General features: G+C 46.7%; 1 protein-coding gene across 4 annotated transcripts in view; it reads left to right on the top strand.

Moving 5' to 3' along the window:
* RUNX3 (RUNX family transcription factor 3) overlaps nt 1–5,936 on the top strand; it is a 117,304-nt gene extending 111,368 nt beyond the window's left edge. For all 4 annotated transcript variants that reach the window (XM_037881867.2, XM_043532222.1, XM_027830195.3 and 1 more), the window contains one exon: nt 1,286–5,936. In XM_037881867.2, the coding sequence (XP_037737795.1) occupies nt 1,286–1,809 (524 nt within the window). In that variant the 3' untranslated portion in view covers nt 1,810–5,936. The remainder of the gene's footprint in view (nt 1–1,285) is intronic.
* The last annotated feature ends 10,417 nt before the right edge of the window (nt 5,937–16,353 follow it).

Here is a 16,353-nt window from a genome sequence, read left to right as displayed (position 1 = left end):
AGGGACATGGTGGCTCAGCCTGGGAGCTTTCAGCTGTGTGTTTATCAGCTCCATCCCCTGATGCTATCAGCATGAACAGGCCACCCACACGAAGGCTTAACGACCTGGCCTAGACTCCGGCTTTCCCTCCCTGGCTCTGTTTGTGCGTGTGTGTACACCAAGGGGGCCTGACTGACTGGCTCAGGGACTGGCTGTCTGGGGCCCTGTGCCAGTTTATTTGCTACACAGCCCACGCAATGGCTAAACAATTTTTTTGTGTTTATAGCTTTTTTTTTCTGCTGGAGAAGGATAAACCGCTAGAGAAATAAGCTTATCCCCCTTCTTTCGTGGATAAGAAACAACAGCTTTTAGGGCAGGAAACCAGACTGGCCTAAACAAATGACTTTTTGTAGCTTCCACAACTCCGCTTAACTGCAGATTTAGGACGTGCCTCTTACTGTGAATTTTATTTCTTGTGCTGGAGACGCAAGGACGACTGCACCAACACCAGGCTGTGTACCATGCTGTAGAGTACCATACAGTGCTGTGCAGAGTATACAAGCAAAGATACCTCACCCTCCCCATCAGTAGAACTCAAAGAGCTTTTACCAAGCACATTGTCCCCATTTTATAGATAGGGAAACTGAGGCCCAGGGAGCTGAAGTAACTTGCACACGATCACTCAGCAGACCAGTGGCAGAGGCAGGCATAGAACCCAGGTTTCCTAAGCCCCTGTCCAGTGCTCTAGCTATTAGGCAAAACGACTTTGTTACACAACTGCTGATTGGTGTTAGATCCCTACCTTGTGTTTTGTTGTTCACACTCCTAAATTGTTTATTTATGAGGCATAGGTTAGAATTTCTTCTGTTTCACGGACTGATCTGAGTCAAGGCTGCAATCCTCTTGCCATCGAGAAAGGATAACGATAGGCCTAATGCTGGTTGCGAGGGCTGGTCTGCACCCAATTTTCGTATCACTTTTGTACCCGGTTTAGAAACCAATACAGTTAAGTCAGTGCAGTCCCGTAAGTGTGGATACAATCTCTTTATGGAGTCAGTGCAGTCCCACTGTGTGGATGCAGTTCTATCCGTATAAAGGTGTTTAGATCAGTGTGGCTTTTTCCCTGTTGCAGAGGCAGGAATAGACCTTTGGACTTGTTGCTCACAGGACCCTGTTTGGACAAATCACTCTCTCTCCCGTTAAGCGTCAGCCCCAAGTACACCCTAAAGCCGCGCCCGTCAGCTGTGGTCTTTGTTTTCCAGCAGGAAAAGCCTAACCAGCCAATGTTCTTTTTTCTTGCAAATAGGCACGTCGGATCTGAGCCCCTTCTCTGACCCACGTCAGTTTGATCGCTCCTTTCCCACACTGCCGACCCTGACCGAGACCAGGTTTTCCGACCCCCGGATGCATTACCCCGGCGCGATGTCAGCGGCCTTCCCTTACCCCGCGACGCCCTCGGCCTCAGGGATCAGTGGCATCAGCATGACCAGCATGCCCACCACGACCCGCTTCCACCACACCTACCTTCCGCCACCCTACCCTGGCTCCACCCAGAACCAAAGTGGACCCTTCCAAACCAACCCCTCTCCTTACCATTTGTACTACGGTACGTCGTCCGGATCGTACCAATTCTCCATGGTGGCGGGGGGTGAGCGCTCACCCACAAGGATGCTGTCCTCCTGCACGAGTGCCTCAGTGGGCAACAACTTAATGAATCCCAACCTTGCCAATCAGAATGATGGCGTTGATGCGGATGGTAGTCACAGTAACTCGCCTACAGCCATGACGACTACCGGGAGGATGGATGAATCTGTCTGGAGACCCTACTAGGAAGGACTCAAGGAGGCACGTGTAACTTGAACCAAATAAAACGCCCATCAATGTGTTACTCCTGTCAATCGCAAATAGATCAAAATGAGGCCTAGCACGGGACGTCTCCCAATCTGAAGGCAAATCAGGATCCTTCCCTCACCAATATAGGTAACTGGCAAGCAAAGATGGACCAGAGCTGTATACAGTTCAAAACACACGTCCACAAGGCTTGAATTGGTCACTCAGTGAGGTTCCTTTGGTCACTTTGAAATGGGTGGATTGTATATAGGAGTGTGTGGAATCAGATGTTTGTTAATTGCCCAGCTGTGGCTATGTTCAGAATGCCTATCCATCATCTCGCTCTTAACCAAAAAAACCCCTGTCCTCCTGCAGAATCATAGGTGTTAGAGAAAATTTTAAAAAGGCCCCAGAAATCAGCCAGTCCATCTCTCTGCAAATGCAGGAAGAATGAACTAAGAAGCCTTAGCCACTCGCCCCCTCCGGAAAAGGGCCTTTAACCACCAAACGAACCAGAGCTGCCCGCATCAGCTGAGACGTGAGTCTTGTTTACAGCAAAACAGATGTGACTGGCTCTCGCTGACGCAGTTAAGGCTCTGAAGAACATTGCTAGCGAGTGAGCAGGTATCAGCCATGTGAACAAGTGCTGTGATATGATTTTGAAAGTGGTTGTATTGTGATTTTTTTTTGTTTGCTTGTTTTTAACAGTAACATGGCTGATCCCACGCTTGACGACCTCCCCAATCCCCTTCCCATATGTTTACATGAGATGTAATTTTTTAACACAATGTGTTTTCCTTTCGTCCTGACCTGGACGTTAATTTCTTGCTACTTCTAGTTAGTCTCGATGGTTGCGTCCGAGACGAAGAAGGCGTTTGGGACAATCCAGTGTGTGAGGTGCACTTACAAACACGTTTGCTGCAAAGAGGACTTGGAAGCCTTTGGAATTATATGAAATCCAGCGTAGCGGCTTCTCCTCGCTCATTTCCAAGTGGCACGCAGGCAGTGCAGCAATACGTAGTATTTATTTTATGATTCGCTTCCATTTTTACACCCAGAGTGGCTCTACACACCATGCATTTGTGTTTAAAGAAAAGAGATTGTCAGCTGATTCTTAAAGTACTGACTGAGATTTGACTGACCCCTCAGTTTTAAATAAAATGTAACCCCCTGGCTTTATTTTAGACAAATGAAATCATAATATCATAGAATCATAGAATATCAGGGTTGGAAGGGACCTCAGGAGGTCATCTAGTCCAACGCCCTGCTCAAAGCAGGACCAATCCCCAATTAAATCATCCCAGCCAGGGCTTTGTCAAGCCTGACCTTAAAAACTTCTAAGGAAGGAGATTCTACCACCTCCCTAGGTAACGCATTCCAGTGTTTCACCACCCTCCTAGTGAAAAAGTTTTTCCTAATATCCAACCTAAACCTTCCCCACTGCAACTTGAGACCCTTACTCCTTGTCCTGTCCTCTTCTACCACTGAGAATAGTCTAGAACCATCCTCTCTGGAACCACCTCTCGGGTAGTTGAAAGCAGCTATCAAATCCCCCCTCATTCTTCTCTTCTGCAGACTAAACAATCCCAGTTCCCTCAGCCTCTCCTCATAAGTCATGTGTTCCAGACCCCTAATCATTTTTGTTGCCCTTCGCTGGACTCTCTCCAATTTGTCCACATCCTTTTTGTAGTGTGGGGCCCAAAACTGGACACAGTACTCCAGATAACTGGACACAGTACTCCAGATATATAGCACTTCTCATCTCAAAGTGCTTAGTGTAATTATGCCTCATATCACAACCCCTGTGGTGATTTAGGGCACTGTTATTATCCCCATTTTACAGACAGGTAAATTGAGGTAGAGGGATTTGTCGAAGGCCACATACAGTGGCACTCCTGACCCACGCTTACCACTGGTAACAGAGCAGCAGCTAGAGGCCTCAGCTGAGATTACGGCCCATCGTGCTGAATGCTGCACAGACACATAGTGACCATCCTCCACAGTGATCTTACAACTGAAATAGACAACGCGTAGGGAAGTAAACAGGGGACATCACACAGGAGCTCTGTGGCAGAGTCTGGGCTAGAAGCCAGCATTCCTGGGTCCTTGGGATCTCCCTGGACCACGCTGCCCCTCCGCATTGCTAGCTGACATAAATTAGTTCCCTGTGCTTCAAACAGGAATTAAGGCCTGGTCCTAACATAACCTTACTCACACTAGTTGTTCCATTGAAGACGATGAGACGACTCCTGTGAATAAGGTACGTTTGCCTGCATAACAGTTTGCCACTTCAGCCTGCAGCTGGGTTGTAAGAGCTCCCCTCTAGGTCACTGAATGTAGCACACCAGTGGCAGGGGTGGGAACAGAACCCAGGACTTGTGTGTCGCAAGAGCTACGTTAAGCAGAGGGGGGTCCAGCTCCTGTGTTAATGGATACAAAAGGCTACTAAAGCGGAAGCATTTTCCCCTCACTTTGCACTGGTGTAAATGACTGCACAGGGCGAAGGGTGATTGAGAGTCAGGGCTTAGAATTAGATTCCCAGTCCTATTAAATAGGAAGACCCCGTGGGAGTTAGGTGCTTCAGGATGTGAACAAGAGGTCTCCTGTAGTTATGTAGCCACTTCAGAGGAGATATATTAATAATAATGCTGAAGCATAGTTCTAAATTCATAATAACCCTGTGAGTATTTAACAAAGCCCGTGACTGGCGGTAAGCATCTCTCCGGCAGGGTGATGTAGAACAAGACAAGCGGTAAGCATCTCTCCGGCAGGGTGATGAGGAACAAGCCAAGAGTTGCCCCTTTTTTTCCCTTAACCGATTATGAAACTACTGCTACTCAGTGGGTTTTTTTAAGTTATCATGAGAATTATTTGGCATCTGGTTGCTTATGTTTGAGTGAGTTAAGGATGAATTTCAATGAGACCTTGAGCGCCTTTGAAAATCCCATCCTATGCACCACAGCTAAAGCAAAGACGGTTGGCTTGTCAAATCTCAGTGGGTATCTTTCCAGCAATCAAGTGACATAAAATGCATTACCATTTAAATATGGGATTGAGACATCAAATCATATGTACCTGGATTTAGTTGTAAAGCTGCAATGACCACTCATGGATTTAAAAACTGCAAACTCCACTTGCCTTAGCAAACAGCAAGCCCATGCCTCTTGATGGCTATCTGTCTGTCAAACTGGACTATGGCAGCCTGTCTTTTGATGCGTTCAAGTTTATCAGTAACAATAGTTCCACTGATAGAAAGCACAAAGAAAATAAGGAATTCTTCATACCAATTTAATGGTGTTCCTGGAGTATTTAAAACCAAAAAAATATATATATATCTGCAACTATGTTCCTTTATGACATATTGTCATATGAAGGTGTAAATACAGACACCTCAATTTTATGCAAATGGTCGCAAGACTGGCCAAAAGAATTTGCTTTGCACTATCATTTGCTTTTTTGTTGTTTTTTTTTTTTAAATGCACAATCGCTTGTACAGTAAAACCTTTGTCTGGCTTATGAAATATTTAACTGTAAAATCTAATTTTTTGGTCTTATGTGTTAGAATAATATAATTCTTAAATATGTTGAAGGATCCAGTTCTTAATAATGCTTCCTATACTTGCGTGTGCAGGGTCAAAACCAGAAACAACCAAAAAAATGAGACTAGAAGACCGCTCTTTCTGTAGCTAAAGATGGCAGAGATTTGTTTTGTTTAAATGGAATTTTATGATGGACATTGCAAAAATGCTAGTAACACCAAATAATGTGGTTATTTGTGTAATATACCAGCCCTACTTGAAGGTAACTCCCTATATTTAATATGTAGCCCATCTTTTTACCTGTAGCACTTGTCACTGGGGAGGGGCAGGGGTCTGCTCCCACTGAAGTCATTAGCAGGAGTCTGCTGCTTTTAGCTTCAGTGAGCGCAGGATCAGACCCCCTCTTCTTAGCCTATTTTGTGAATAGGTGGACTCGAGTTTGTAAGAAGCCATAGCGAAGTGGCCAGTTCTGCTTTTCTATTATAAACGTCGATGTTCTTATCAAATGTACGTGATTATCTTGTCAGGCATCTGTGTAATCATTTTAAGGCCTTTCCACGTGGAATAATAAATGTATGGTTACAAGTCTCTGCGGTGCCTCCCGCCTGTTCGATTTCCTCGTGCTGCTCACCAGTGTTTGTGCAAATAAACAGACTCAATCCCAACGCTTCCCCCGGCCCCAGTGCCTGACCCCTGAGGAGCTACAAGCATCTCAGAGACATTAGGTCAAGTCCTCAGCTCGTCGGCGGAGCTCTGCTCATTTACACAAGCTAGAGGTTTGGCCCACTGTGGCATTTAACTCACACCCTGAGGGCTGTGTAAGGATAATTGGCTCCATTTTACAGATGGGGAAACTGAGGCACAGAGCATCTACTTGTACTGAATTTGCATTGGAAAGCAGAGGGTGCTCAGCACCCAATGTGATCAAGCTGTACTCCAGATTGCCCCCCCCCACACACACACACCGTTTATTTTAAAAGTCCCTTTGGATGGAGTACGCGCAGAGAATGCATGCAGTGGATTGACTCGCGCAAGAGGGCCTGCGCCTAACGGGTTTTATACTCATGTAACACTGACTCCAATGGTGTCAGCCCCGCTTCACGCCGGTGAGAAAAGAGAATCACGCCCAAGGAAACGTGCCTGGCGGGGCATAGTGCTGAAAACCGCCCCTTTTTCTCTATCACCATCCTCCCAAGAGAACGCATGGGCTAGGGGGGTATCCCCCCCCATGCCAAACAGCAGACCCTACGCATTGCCAGAGAGACCAAATCAATCTGGTTTTTAAGTGACTCTAGCCCGTAGCTCAGCTCCACACAAATTTGTTTCAGAGGAACAGCCGTGTTAGTCTGTATTCGCAAAAAGAAAAGGAGTACTCCTTTTCTCTTTACACAAATTTGTGTGCACCGCAAAAGAGCTGAAACGTCCCAGGCTATGTAAAGAGGGAGTTGCTGAGACAGGTCCATACCTCAGGTGGAAACTGGCTTCTCGTTACAGGCCTGATTTTTGACCTCCCCCTTTGCAGAATTCTGAGGTGCTGGACATTTAAGGTCGGTGTGTTTTCATAACCCACCGGCTCCGGAAATTCTACTGTTCTTGAACAGCAGACAAAAATTGGGCCAAGCTCCCAATCTAAAATAAGGTGGTGTAAATCCGGAGCTATTCCACTGAAATCCATGGCATGACTCCAGAGTGACACCAGCAATTCTGAGAACAGAACTCAGCCCCTTTATTAACGGCACCTCACACATCTGCTGTGAAGTCAAGCCGCATGATCACTGCCTGACCGATGGGTAAACTGAGGCACGGGGCCCAATCTAAAGCCTAAAGAAATGAATGGAAAGACTCCAGCAAAATGCGTAGCAAACCCTAAATGAATCGGCCAAGGCTACGCATGGTAGCATGTCAGTTGCAGAAAAAAACGAATGGATGTCAGGGATGCCGGTGCCTAGCAGACGGCTGGACCCACTACTCCCAAGCCTATTAAACAAGAACAAAGTCCCTCAGCGTCCACAAACACTGTGTCACAATTACAGCTGAAAAGCAACGCCGCAGATTGCAGTGAAAACGTCGGCCGAGCTTCCTGGGGCTCGGGAGGCTGAGGCCCAGAGCCAAGGCCTGCAACGCTTTTTATTTATTATTTTGCGTCCCCGCCATGCCGAGATGCCAGCTGCGTGCTGCACAAACGCAGCTCAGAAAGCCAGTCCCTGCCTGGAGCGCTAAGCCGCTTGCACAGAATTAGGCACGCAGCATGTGAGAGAGTTCTGATGCTGAGCGATTCTTCAGATGTGCCTTTGCACCCGGTTGCATGACTTTAGCCCGTGGTTGCATGGGCGGGGGGGGGAAAAAACCCCGACGCAACCACAAGAAAAGCTGATATGGGTGAGAACTCAGCTTCACGGCCTCGGCCAACGGAAACGCGTTTCAAGTGAAGCCAGAGGCGGAAGTGCCTATTTTCCCCACAGCTACTGGAAGAGGAAGCACCCAGAGATGAAACTCTTCTTTACAGGAACTTTCCATTCCAAACGGATCCGAGCGACACGCAGCCCCGTTGAAAGCCATAGCGACAAAAAGAGCGAGGGGCCCTTCGTCATGCTGGCACAGAATCACCAACCAATGGCCAAGCGAGAGAGACAGCTCCCAAGCAGTCTGCAAGGCTTTTGCAAAGCTGATGTTGTCTCTAACCTGCCCCCCCGCCCCACCTTGAATGGGCTTCACGCAGGCGCTGCGGGTGATCCTTGCAGTCATGCAGGGTTTGTCAGGGTCCTAATGTGAAACAGCAGTTCTGAGGCATGCTGGTTAAACCTGTATCAGGTGATCATTTTTGGAAGCCTATGTGCCAACCCGTCCCAATCAGTATGGGGAAATGAGGGAGGTAACTAATCAAGTAGATAACAGAGTAGATTGGAGATGTATACAGCACGTCAGCCAAACACATTAATAGATTAATTAAAGGGACCACTGTCATCATCTACTCTGACCTCCTGCTTAACACAGGCCACAGGACTTCCTTGAAATCAGTCCAGTTTGATCTTATTAGATCCTGTCACTGCTTATTATTATTTATGGAGGCCCGCACCGGAGATCAGGACCCTATTGCGATCGGCAGTATTCAGACACAGAGCTCGGATGGGGCTACACAGGTTTGTACCAATTTAGCTAAACCAGTAGGGGGAAAGAAGGTGTACTTTGGTCAATGCAATCCCCTAGTGTGGGTCTAGTTATCCCTCTAGGTGCTAGTGTAAAAAGGGGTTGACTACATTGTTTTTTCTATCGATTTAGTTAAACCGCTGGGACAGACGAGGAGACAAGCCCTAAGAGACAGACCTTGCGTGGAAGAATTTGCACTCTGAATAGGCGAGGCGTGGGAGAAAAGGAAGTATAATTATTCCCATTCAATAGTCTGCAGCAGATGAAGGAACTGAATGCAGGTTTCCTGAGTTCCCAGCCCCGGGCTTTAACGACACCCCACCCACCATCTCAAAGTGCTTTCGTACAAGCTCTGTATGCTAACTGTATAAAGCTACCCTATAGAATCACTTTCCCCATCCCGGAGGGTAAAAGCATCACACAACAGCAGAGGCTTGGACTGGAGGAAGAACACTCTACCCAATTGAAACCAGAGCAGCCTATTAAGTCCTGGGATGGTGGGTGGAGCCTACCAGAATAACAGAAGGCCAGCCCCTCAGCTGTGGGAGGGACCACAGACCCCAGAATTTCAGAGATTACAGGGGGATGATAAAGGGAGATGGGGGTTGCAAATAAGGGATCCAGTGGGGAGACAGCAGAGAACCCTGGAAAATGATCCAAGAAGGAGTCCCAATGCACACTGCCTTGAGGAACTCTGCCCAGGTGCAAACATGAGCAAGAGATGGGGAAAAGGCGGCACAAGGCAGCATGTAACTCACTTGAAATTAAATTTTCCCAGGAGCTACTAGGTTATTGTGAAAAGTGCCATCAAACAGTTAAAGTCCCAGGCCAGCAGTTTTACATGTCAGCCAATAGACCACACCTTTCACCATGCAGCACCCCCTAGCATCATGTTGCTGTAATGGGGCATTGTTGAGTCAGCCGGAAGACTGCCCCACTGAACCTCAGACATGCACGTCTCACAGGGGCAGCATTTCATAGATTCCAAGGTCAGAAGGGACCGCTGTGATCATCTAGGCCGAGTTTCTGTAGAACACAGGCCATAGAACATTCCCCAAATTATTCCTAGAGCCCGTCTTCTAGAAAAACAGCCAATCTTGATTTTAAAATGGTCAGTGATGAAGAATCCCCCACAACCCTGGGTAAATTAGTCCAATGGTCCATTGTTAAAAGTTTACGTCTTATTTCCAGTCTGACTTTGTCTAGCTTCATCTTCCAGCCACTGGCTCCTGTTATACCTTTCTCTGCTAGCCTGAACAGCCCATTATTAAATATTTGTTTAACCCACTATAGACTGTAATCTAGTCACCCTTAACCTTCTCTTTGTTAACCTAAATAGATTCAACTATTTGAGTTTTTCACTCACTATGAGGCAGGTTTTCTAATCCTTTAATCATTCTCATGGCTCTTCTCTGAACCCTCTCCAATTTATCAACATGAAGTTAGTTTGACAGGATCTATTTTTCAACTGTTTACCCCCTTTTCCAGATCATTTATGAATATGTTGAATAGGACTGGTCCCAGTACAGACACCTGTGGGCCATCACTATTTACCTCTCTCCATTCTGAAAATTGATCATTTATTCCTACCCTTTGTTTCCTATCTTTTAACCAGTTACCAATCCATGAGAGGACCTTCCCGCTTATCCCATGACAGCTTACTTTGCTTGAGAGCCTTTGGGGAGGGACCTTGTCAAAGGCTTTCTGAAGATCTAAGTACACTATATCCACTGGATCCCCCTCGTCCACATGCTTGTTGACCCCCTTCAAAGAATTCTAGTAGATTGGTGAGACTTGATTTCTCTTTACAAAAACCATGTTGACTCTTCTCTTCCCCAACAAATTATGTTCATCTATGTGCCTGACAATTTTGTTCTTTACTATAGTTTCAACCAGTTTGCTCGGTACTGAAGTCAGGCTTACCAGCCTGTAATTGCCAGGCTCACCTCTGGAGCCCTTTTTAAAAATTGGTGTCACATGATCTATCCTCCAGTCACCTGGTCCAGAAGCTGATTTAAATGATAGGTTACAAACCACAGTTAGTAGTTCTGCAATTTCACATCTGAGTTCCTTCAGAATTCTTGAGTGAATACCATCTGGTCCTGTTTAGTTTATCAGTTTTTTTCCGAAATCACCTCAACTGGGACAGTTCCTCGGATTTGTCACCTAAAAAGAATGGCTCAGGTCTGGGATTCTCCCTCATATCCTCAGTCATGAAAACTGATGCAAAGAATTCATTTAGTTTCTCCATAATGGCCTTATCATCCTTGAGTGCTCCTTTCGCATCTCAATCATCCAATGGCCCCACTGGTTGCTTAGCAGGCTTCCTGCTTCTGCTTTACTTTAAAAAAAATTTGCCATTACTTTTTGAGTTTTTGGCTAGCTTTCCTTCACATTCTTTTTTGGTCTTCCTAATTATACCTTTATACTTCATTTGCTAGAGTTTATGCTCCTTTCTATTTTCCTCACTAGGATTTAACTTCCACTTTTTAAAGGATGCCTTTTTGCCTCTCACTGCTTCTTTTACTTTGTTGTTTAGCCACAGTGGCACTTTTTTTGGTTCTCTTACTATGATTTTTAATTTGGGCCTTTATGTTGAGCCTTTATTATGGTGTCTTCAAAAAGTTTTCATGCAACTTGCAGGGATTTCATTTGGGCACTGTACCTTTTAATTTCTGTTTAACTAACCTCCTCATTTCTGCGTAGTCCCCCTTTCTGAAACTAAATGCTACTGAGTTGGGCTGCTGTGGTGTTTTCCCTGCCACAGGGATGTTAAATTTAATTATATTATGGTCACTATTACCAAGCGGTCCAGCCATAGTCACCTCTTGGACCAGATCCTGTGCTCCACTTAGGACTAAATCAAGAATTGCCCCTCCTCTTGTGTGTTCCAGGACTAGCTGCTCCAAGAAGCAGTCATTTAAGGTGTCAAGAAACTTTATCTCTGCATCCCGTCCTCAGGTGGCATGTACCCAGTCAATATGGGCATAGTTGAAATCCCCCATTATTATTGAGTATTTTATTTGTATAGCCTTTCTAATGTCCCTGAGCAGTTCACAGTCACTCTCACCATCCTGGTCAGGTGGTCGGTAATATAGCCCTGATGCTATATTCTTATTATTCGAGCATGGAATTACTGTCCATCACGTTTCTATGGTACAGTTTGACTCATTTAAGATTTTTTACTTCATTTGATTCTATACTTTCTTTCACATATAGTGCCACTCCCCCACCAGCACGACCTGGTCTGTCCTCCCTTTATTTTGTATCCTGATATTACTGTGTCCCATTGATTATCCTCATTCCATCAAGTTTCTGTGATGCCTATTATATCAATATCCTCATTTAATACGAAGCATTTGAGTTCACCTATCTTATTACTTAGACTTCTAGCATTGGTATATACGCACTTCAAAAACTTGTCACTTTTTAGCTGTCTGCCGTTACATAATGTAATTGAATGGGACTCTTTTTCATTGGACTGGTTTCAGAGTAACAGCCGTGTTAGTCTGTATTCGCAAAAAGAAAAGGAGGACTTGTGGCACCTTAGAGACTAACCAATTTATATGAGCATGAGCTTTCGTGAGCTGCAGCTCACTTTTGCCACAAGTACTCCTTTTCTTTCATTGGACTGTTTCTCATCAGATCCTGCCCGCATTTTATCACTGCGAGCAATCAGAAGTCCTCATTTTACTATACAGACTGTTTCTTTCTGCTCGAGGGTGACCAGATGTCCCGAATTTATAGGGACAGTCCCGATTTTGGGGGCTTTTTCTTATATAGGCACCTATTACCCCCCAGGCCCTGTCCTGTTTTTTAAGACTTGCTATCTGGTCACTCCATTCTGCTCTGAGTCCCTTTATTTCCGGCATCTCTTCGCTAAGGGCTATTGTACTCAGGACCTCTCTAGCTCAAGCTCCTACTCACTGATCTGCTGGTGCACAGACTGAGTGGTCCCCCTAACGGAAGGAAGTGCTTGCTGCTCTCCTGATTTCTGAGGCTCCAGCAGTAGAGGCTGCTAGCTTAATGCGGAAGGACAATTTCCTTCAGGCAGCAGCAGGCCTTCTGCCAGCTTGTCGCATGTGGCTTAAGCCACCGAATTTTGGCTTGTGGGGTGAGCGCATGTCGCGGGGCTTTGTGGGAGGTCAGTGCAAAGCTCAGTGCTTTGTGGAGGCCGTGCAATGGCATTTTAGGGTCACTGCTTTGTGGGGTCAGTGTTTGTCTCCATGTTTTGGGGAGGGGGAGGGTCAGTATGTAGCTGCTCCTTGTTTTATTTGATTTTACCTGCCATAGCAGAATGAAACCAGGGCGCAAAGGGTATAGAACTGCAGTGTCAACGTACCCTCAGGGCTGAACCTCACGGGCCTGGGATGGATTTTCATGCTTTTGAGGATGAGGAAAATTCCTGCTTGCTAGGGAAATAACATTTCCTACACAAAGCAGCATGCGCACTAGCTCTGTCACTCGCTTTCTCCATTCCTTCCTTCCTTTCCAGCTCGCTCCTTTCTCTCTCTTGGTCCCCCTGTGTAAGCAGCTCCCAACAGGCCTGACAAACTCGCTACACCCAACACACTGCTTTCATGGTATTTAGCCCTAACTGTTGTCATGTGCGGTGACTGATAAAAGCTTATGTCCGATTGGACACATAATATTTAAGGCCATCTGTGTGTAGGTACTGAAAATATTGTTTTAAAATCTGTGTTCTCCATTCACTGAGGAAAGCCTTTGAAGTGCAGGGTGTGTTTATGAAAGCTTGGTTCCTGATGGACTGAAAACCAGCTATCTCGGCAAAAGACTGACTCCTTGGGGGTGGGAGAGGGGGGAAATCTACTTTATTATATAGGAGAAGTAACTATTGATAAATGTAGCCCCAGATTTGCGTTTTATGTTTTTGTTTTATATGTAACCATTTCTTTTTCCAGTACCTGTATTCATTGTCTCTTAATTCTTAGCCTTTGATAATAAACTTGGGATTGTTTTCACTATATCTCGCTACTCGGATGTTCTAAAGAACCTGATCCTGAGTTGTACCAGTCAAGCTGGATGGATGCTGTTCCCTTGCGCACAGGTGGTAATCAGGTAGTAATTTCTGAGCGTGCCCAGTGACAAGGTCCGGATTCTACAGGGGGACAATTTCAGAGGGGCTCAGGGGCACCTGCTGTTAACCTGCGAGGCAAAGTAAGGGCTGGCAGAGCCCAGGGGGCTACCAAAGCGCACAAGCAAATCTGCCTCTAGCTGGAGGATAACAAGGTGACTCACAGCCCTGCTCACCCTGAGCAAGTGTAACAGACGGTACGTCTACACTGCAATAAAAAACCCATGGCACCGAGTCTCAGAGCCCTGGTCAGCTGATTGGGCTTGCGGGGCTAAAACCAGCAGTGTAGACGTTCAGGATTGGGCTAGAGTCTGGGCCCTGAAATCCTCCACCCTCGCAGTGTCTCGGAGCCCAGGCTCCAGCCCAAGCCCGAATGTCTGCACTGCAGTTTTATAGCCCCGCAGCCCAAGCCCTGTGAGCAGGAGTCAGCTGACCCGGACCAGCTGCGGCCCTGCTGCGGGTCTTTTACTGCAGTGTAGACACAGCCCAAGACACACCCAACTAGACCCTGCTTCAGGTTCCCCGGGAGCCACAGTGAGAGAGACAGTCCCCAACACCTTCACTGTCTGCGGGGGGGTTAGGCTGCTAGTCAACCCGATTTGCACGTGCATTAGAGGCTGCTAATTCCGCCGCGGGGGTGTCCTCTTGCAAAAGACGGTTTTGAATACTGCCTATTTAGGAGCTAACTGGTGGCAAACATGGAAAATTCATTAAGCGTCTGGGAACGCGTTCTCTTCCACGGCATTCCCATCCACTTACTCAGCCGGACCTCACGCCTTGGGGGGAGATTGGTTTTTCGATCTGATTCACAGATAGGGATAGAGAGAGGTTTAGGTTCTCACAGGCTTTCCAAACAAGAGGCAGCCTGTGCCAGACGCAGCCTGGCATTTGCCGCTCCGAAAGGAATGCCAGACACTTTGAACTAGACAGCTAGGGCTGCGTTCTCATCAGCGCTCACCCGCTCCTCAGGGTCAGGCTGAGTCGGCGGGGAGAAAGAACAGCTACTGTAAGGAGCCCGGTTGCCAACTTGCAAGGCAGAGCAGTTGTATCCGAGTCAGCACTGCACTGGAGTGAGGGGCGGACTCTGCTGCTGGAGGTGGCATCTGCTGCTGGAGACATGAAAGCAAGAACCTGGCAGCTTGTAGCTAATAAAGATAAAAGAACCCTTCTTAGGGGAGTATTTATTACTAGTATTACGGTAGCCCCTGCTAAAAGAAAAGAAGGACTTGTGGCACCTTAGAGACTAACCAATTTATTTGAGCATAAGCTTTCGTGAGCTACAGCTCACTTCATTGGTAGCCCCTGCATGAGCCAAGTGGTCCCGTGGCCATTGTATGGGTGACCCGGAGCTCCTAATTACATTCTGCTGTCCTTCTACTGTTTCACATGGCGACTGTAATTCTTCACTTCCTGTCCCAAACCGTTGGGTACAGTTGTTGAGCGCTGTTAGCTGGTGGGTTCTGCCTTAGAGGTGGCTGCATTTCAAGAAGCTGGCAAACTTCTGAAGTGTGTCCTGGGGCCCGGTGTCACAAAAACCTGGGGTGGTAGCCGGTTTGTGGTGGAAATGAAATGAAATGCAGTTGTGTTTCAGCAATGTTTTGGGGCAGGGGTGAACCCCAAAACTCAAAGGGAGCCCTTGGGGTATGGAACTGGATGGTATAAATACAGTGACCAGATGTCCCGATTTTATAAGGACAGGCCCAATATTTGGGGCTTTGTCTTATATAGGCTCCTATTACCCCCATCCCCGTCCAGATTTTTCACACTTGCCACTTTCACCCTAGGTATAAATCACACAGCCTGGAAAACCTGAGCGTGGACACCTCACCCCTCGAACAGAAACCATCCCGTCAGGCAGGGTTCTCGTGTAGAAATTCAGTTCACACTGGACTTGTCTGTCCAGCCCCAGCGAGTGGCCTGAGTCTGGGACTTGCTGAGCAGCTGCAAAAGCTCAGCATGGCTCAGGCTCAAGCCCTAGATGAACAGACTCCTATGGCATGTTTAACCAAAACCATTGTAACGAGCATGAAAAAATTACGATGTGCTATTAAGACAGCGACCACCCTGCAAAAGCAGAAGCCTTGAAGAGCCTGGACAAGAGGTTTATAGACCTCCGTGGGACATACACCCAGTGCTAACATCACAGGGCCCTGTGAGAAGGATCCCCTTTCAGGAGAGCTCTATAACCTATGTCCCACCAACCCCTCCGCTAGCCATCCCAATGGACGCTTTCAAGCTCAGTGAACTTTTCCCAGTGACTAGAAGACAACGCTGGTGTCCAGATTCCTGACCAACAATCATTCTCTTAGTGAAACAGCTTTAAAGGCTCTTGTGAGACCTACTGGATGGGTATCGATGAGGACAGGCGCTGAGTAGGAGAAAAGCAGCATTATCCCCATTTTACAGATGGGGAATGGAGGCACAGAGAAAAGAAGGGTTATATTTTCAAAGGCCCCCTAAAGGATTTAGGAGCTTAAGGTCCATTTTCAATAGTGAATTAGGCCCAGATCCTCAAAGGCACTTAGAGGCCTAACTCTCATTGGCCTCCTAAGTGACTTCAGGCAAGCTTTTGAAAAGTATTTAGGTTGATTCCAATGGGAGTTAGGCACCCAAGTGCTTTTGTAAATCCCACTAGGTGCCTATCTGCATCGGTAAACACCTAAATCACCTTTAACATCAGGCCGTACGTCACTTTTGAAAGTGGGCCTTAGGTTCCCCAAGTCACTTGAGCATAAAGTTTTCAAGAGTGCCTAGGACAAGGTC

The sequence above is a fragment of the Chelonia mydas genome, chromosome 19 (genome assembly GCF_015237465.2).
Source record: "Chelonia mydas isolate rCheMyd1 chromosome 19, rCheMyd1.pri.v2, whole genome shotgun sequence".
Lineage (NCBI taxonomy): Eukaryota > Metazoa > Chordata > Testudines > Cheloniidae > Chelonia > Chelonia mydas.
The sequence above is the reverse complement of the archived record's forward strand: the minus strand, read 5'-3'. Positions and strand labels throughout refer to the sequence as shown.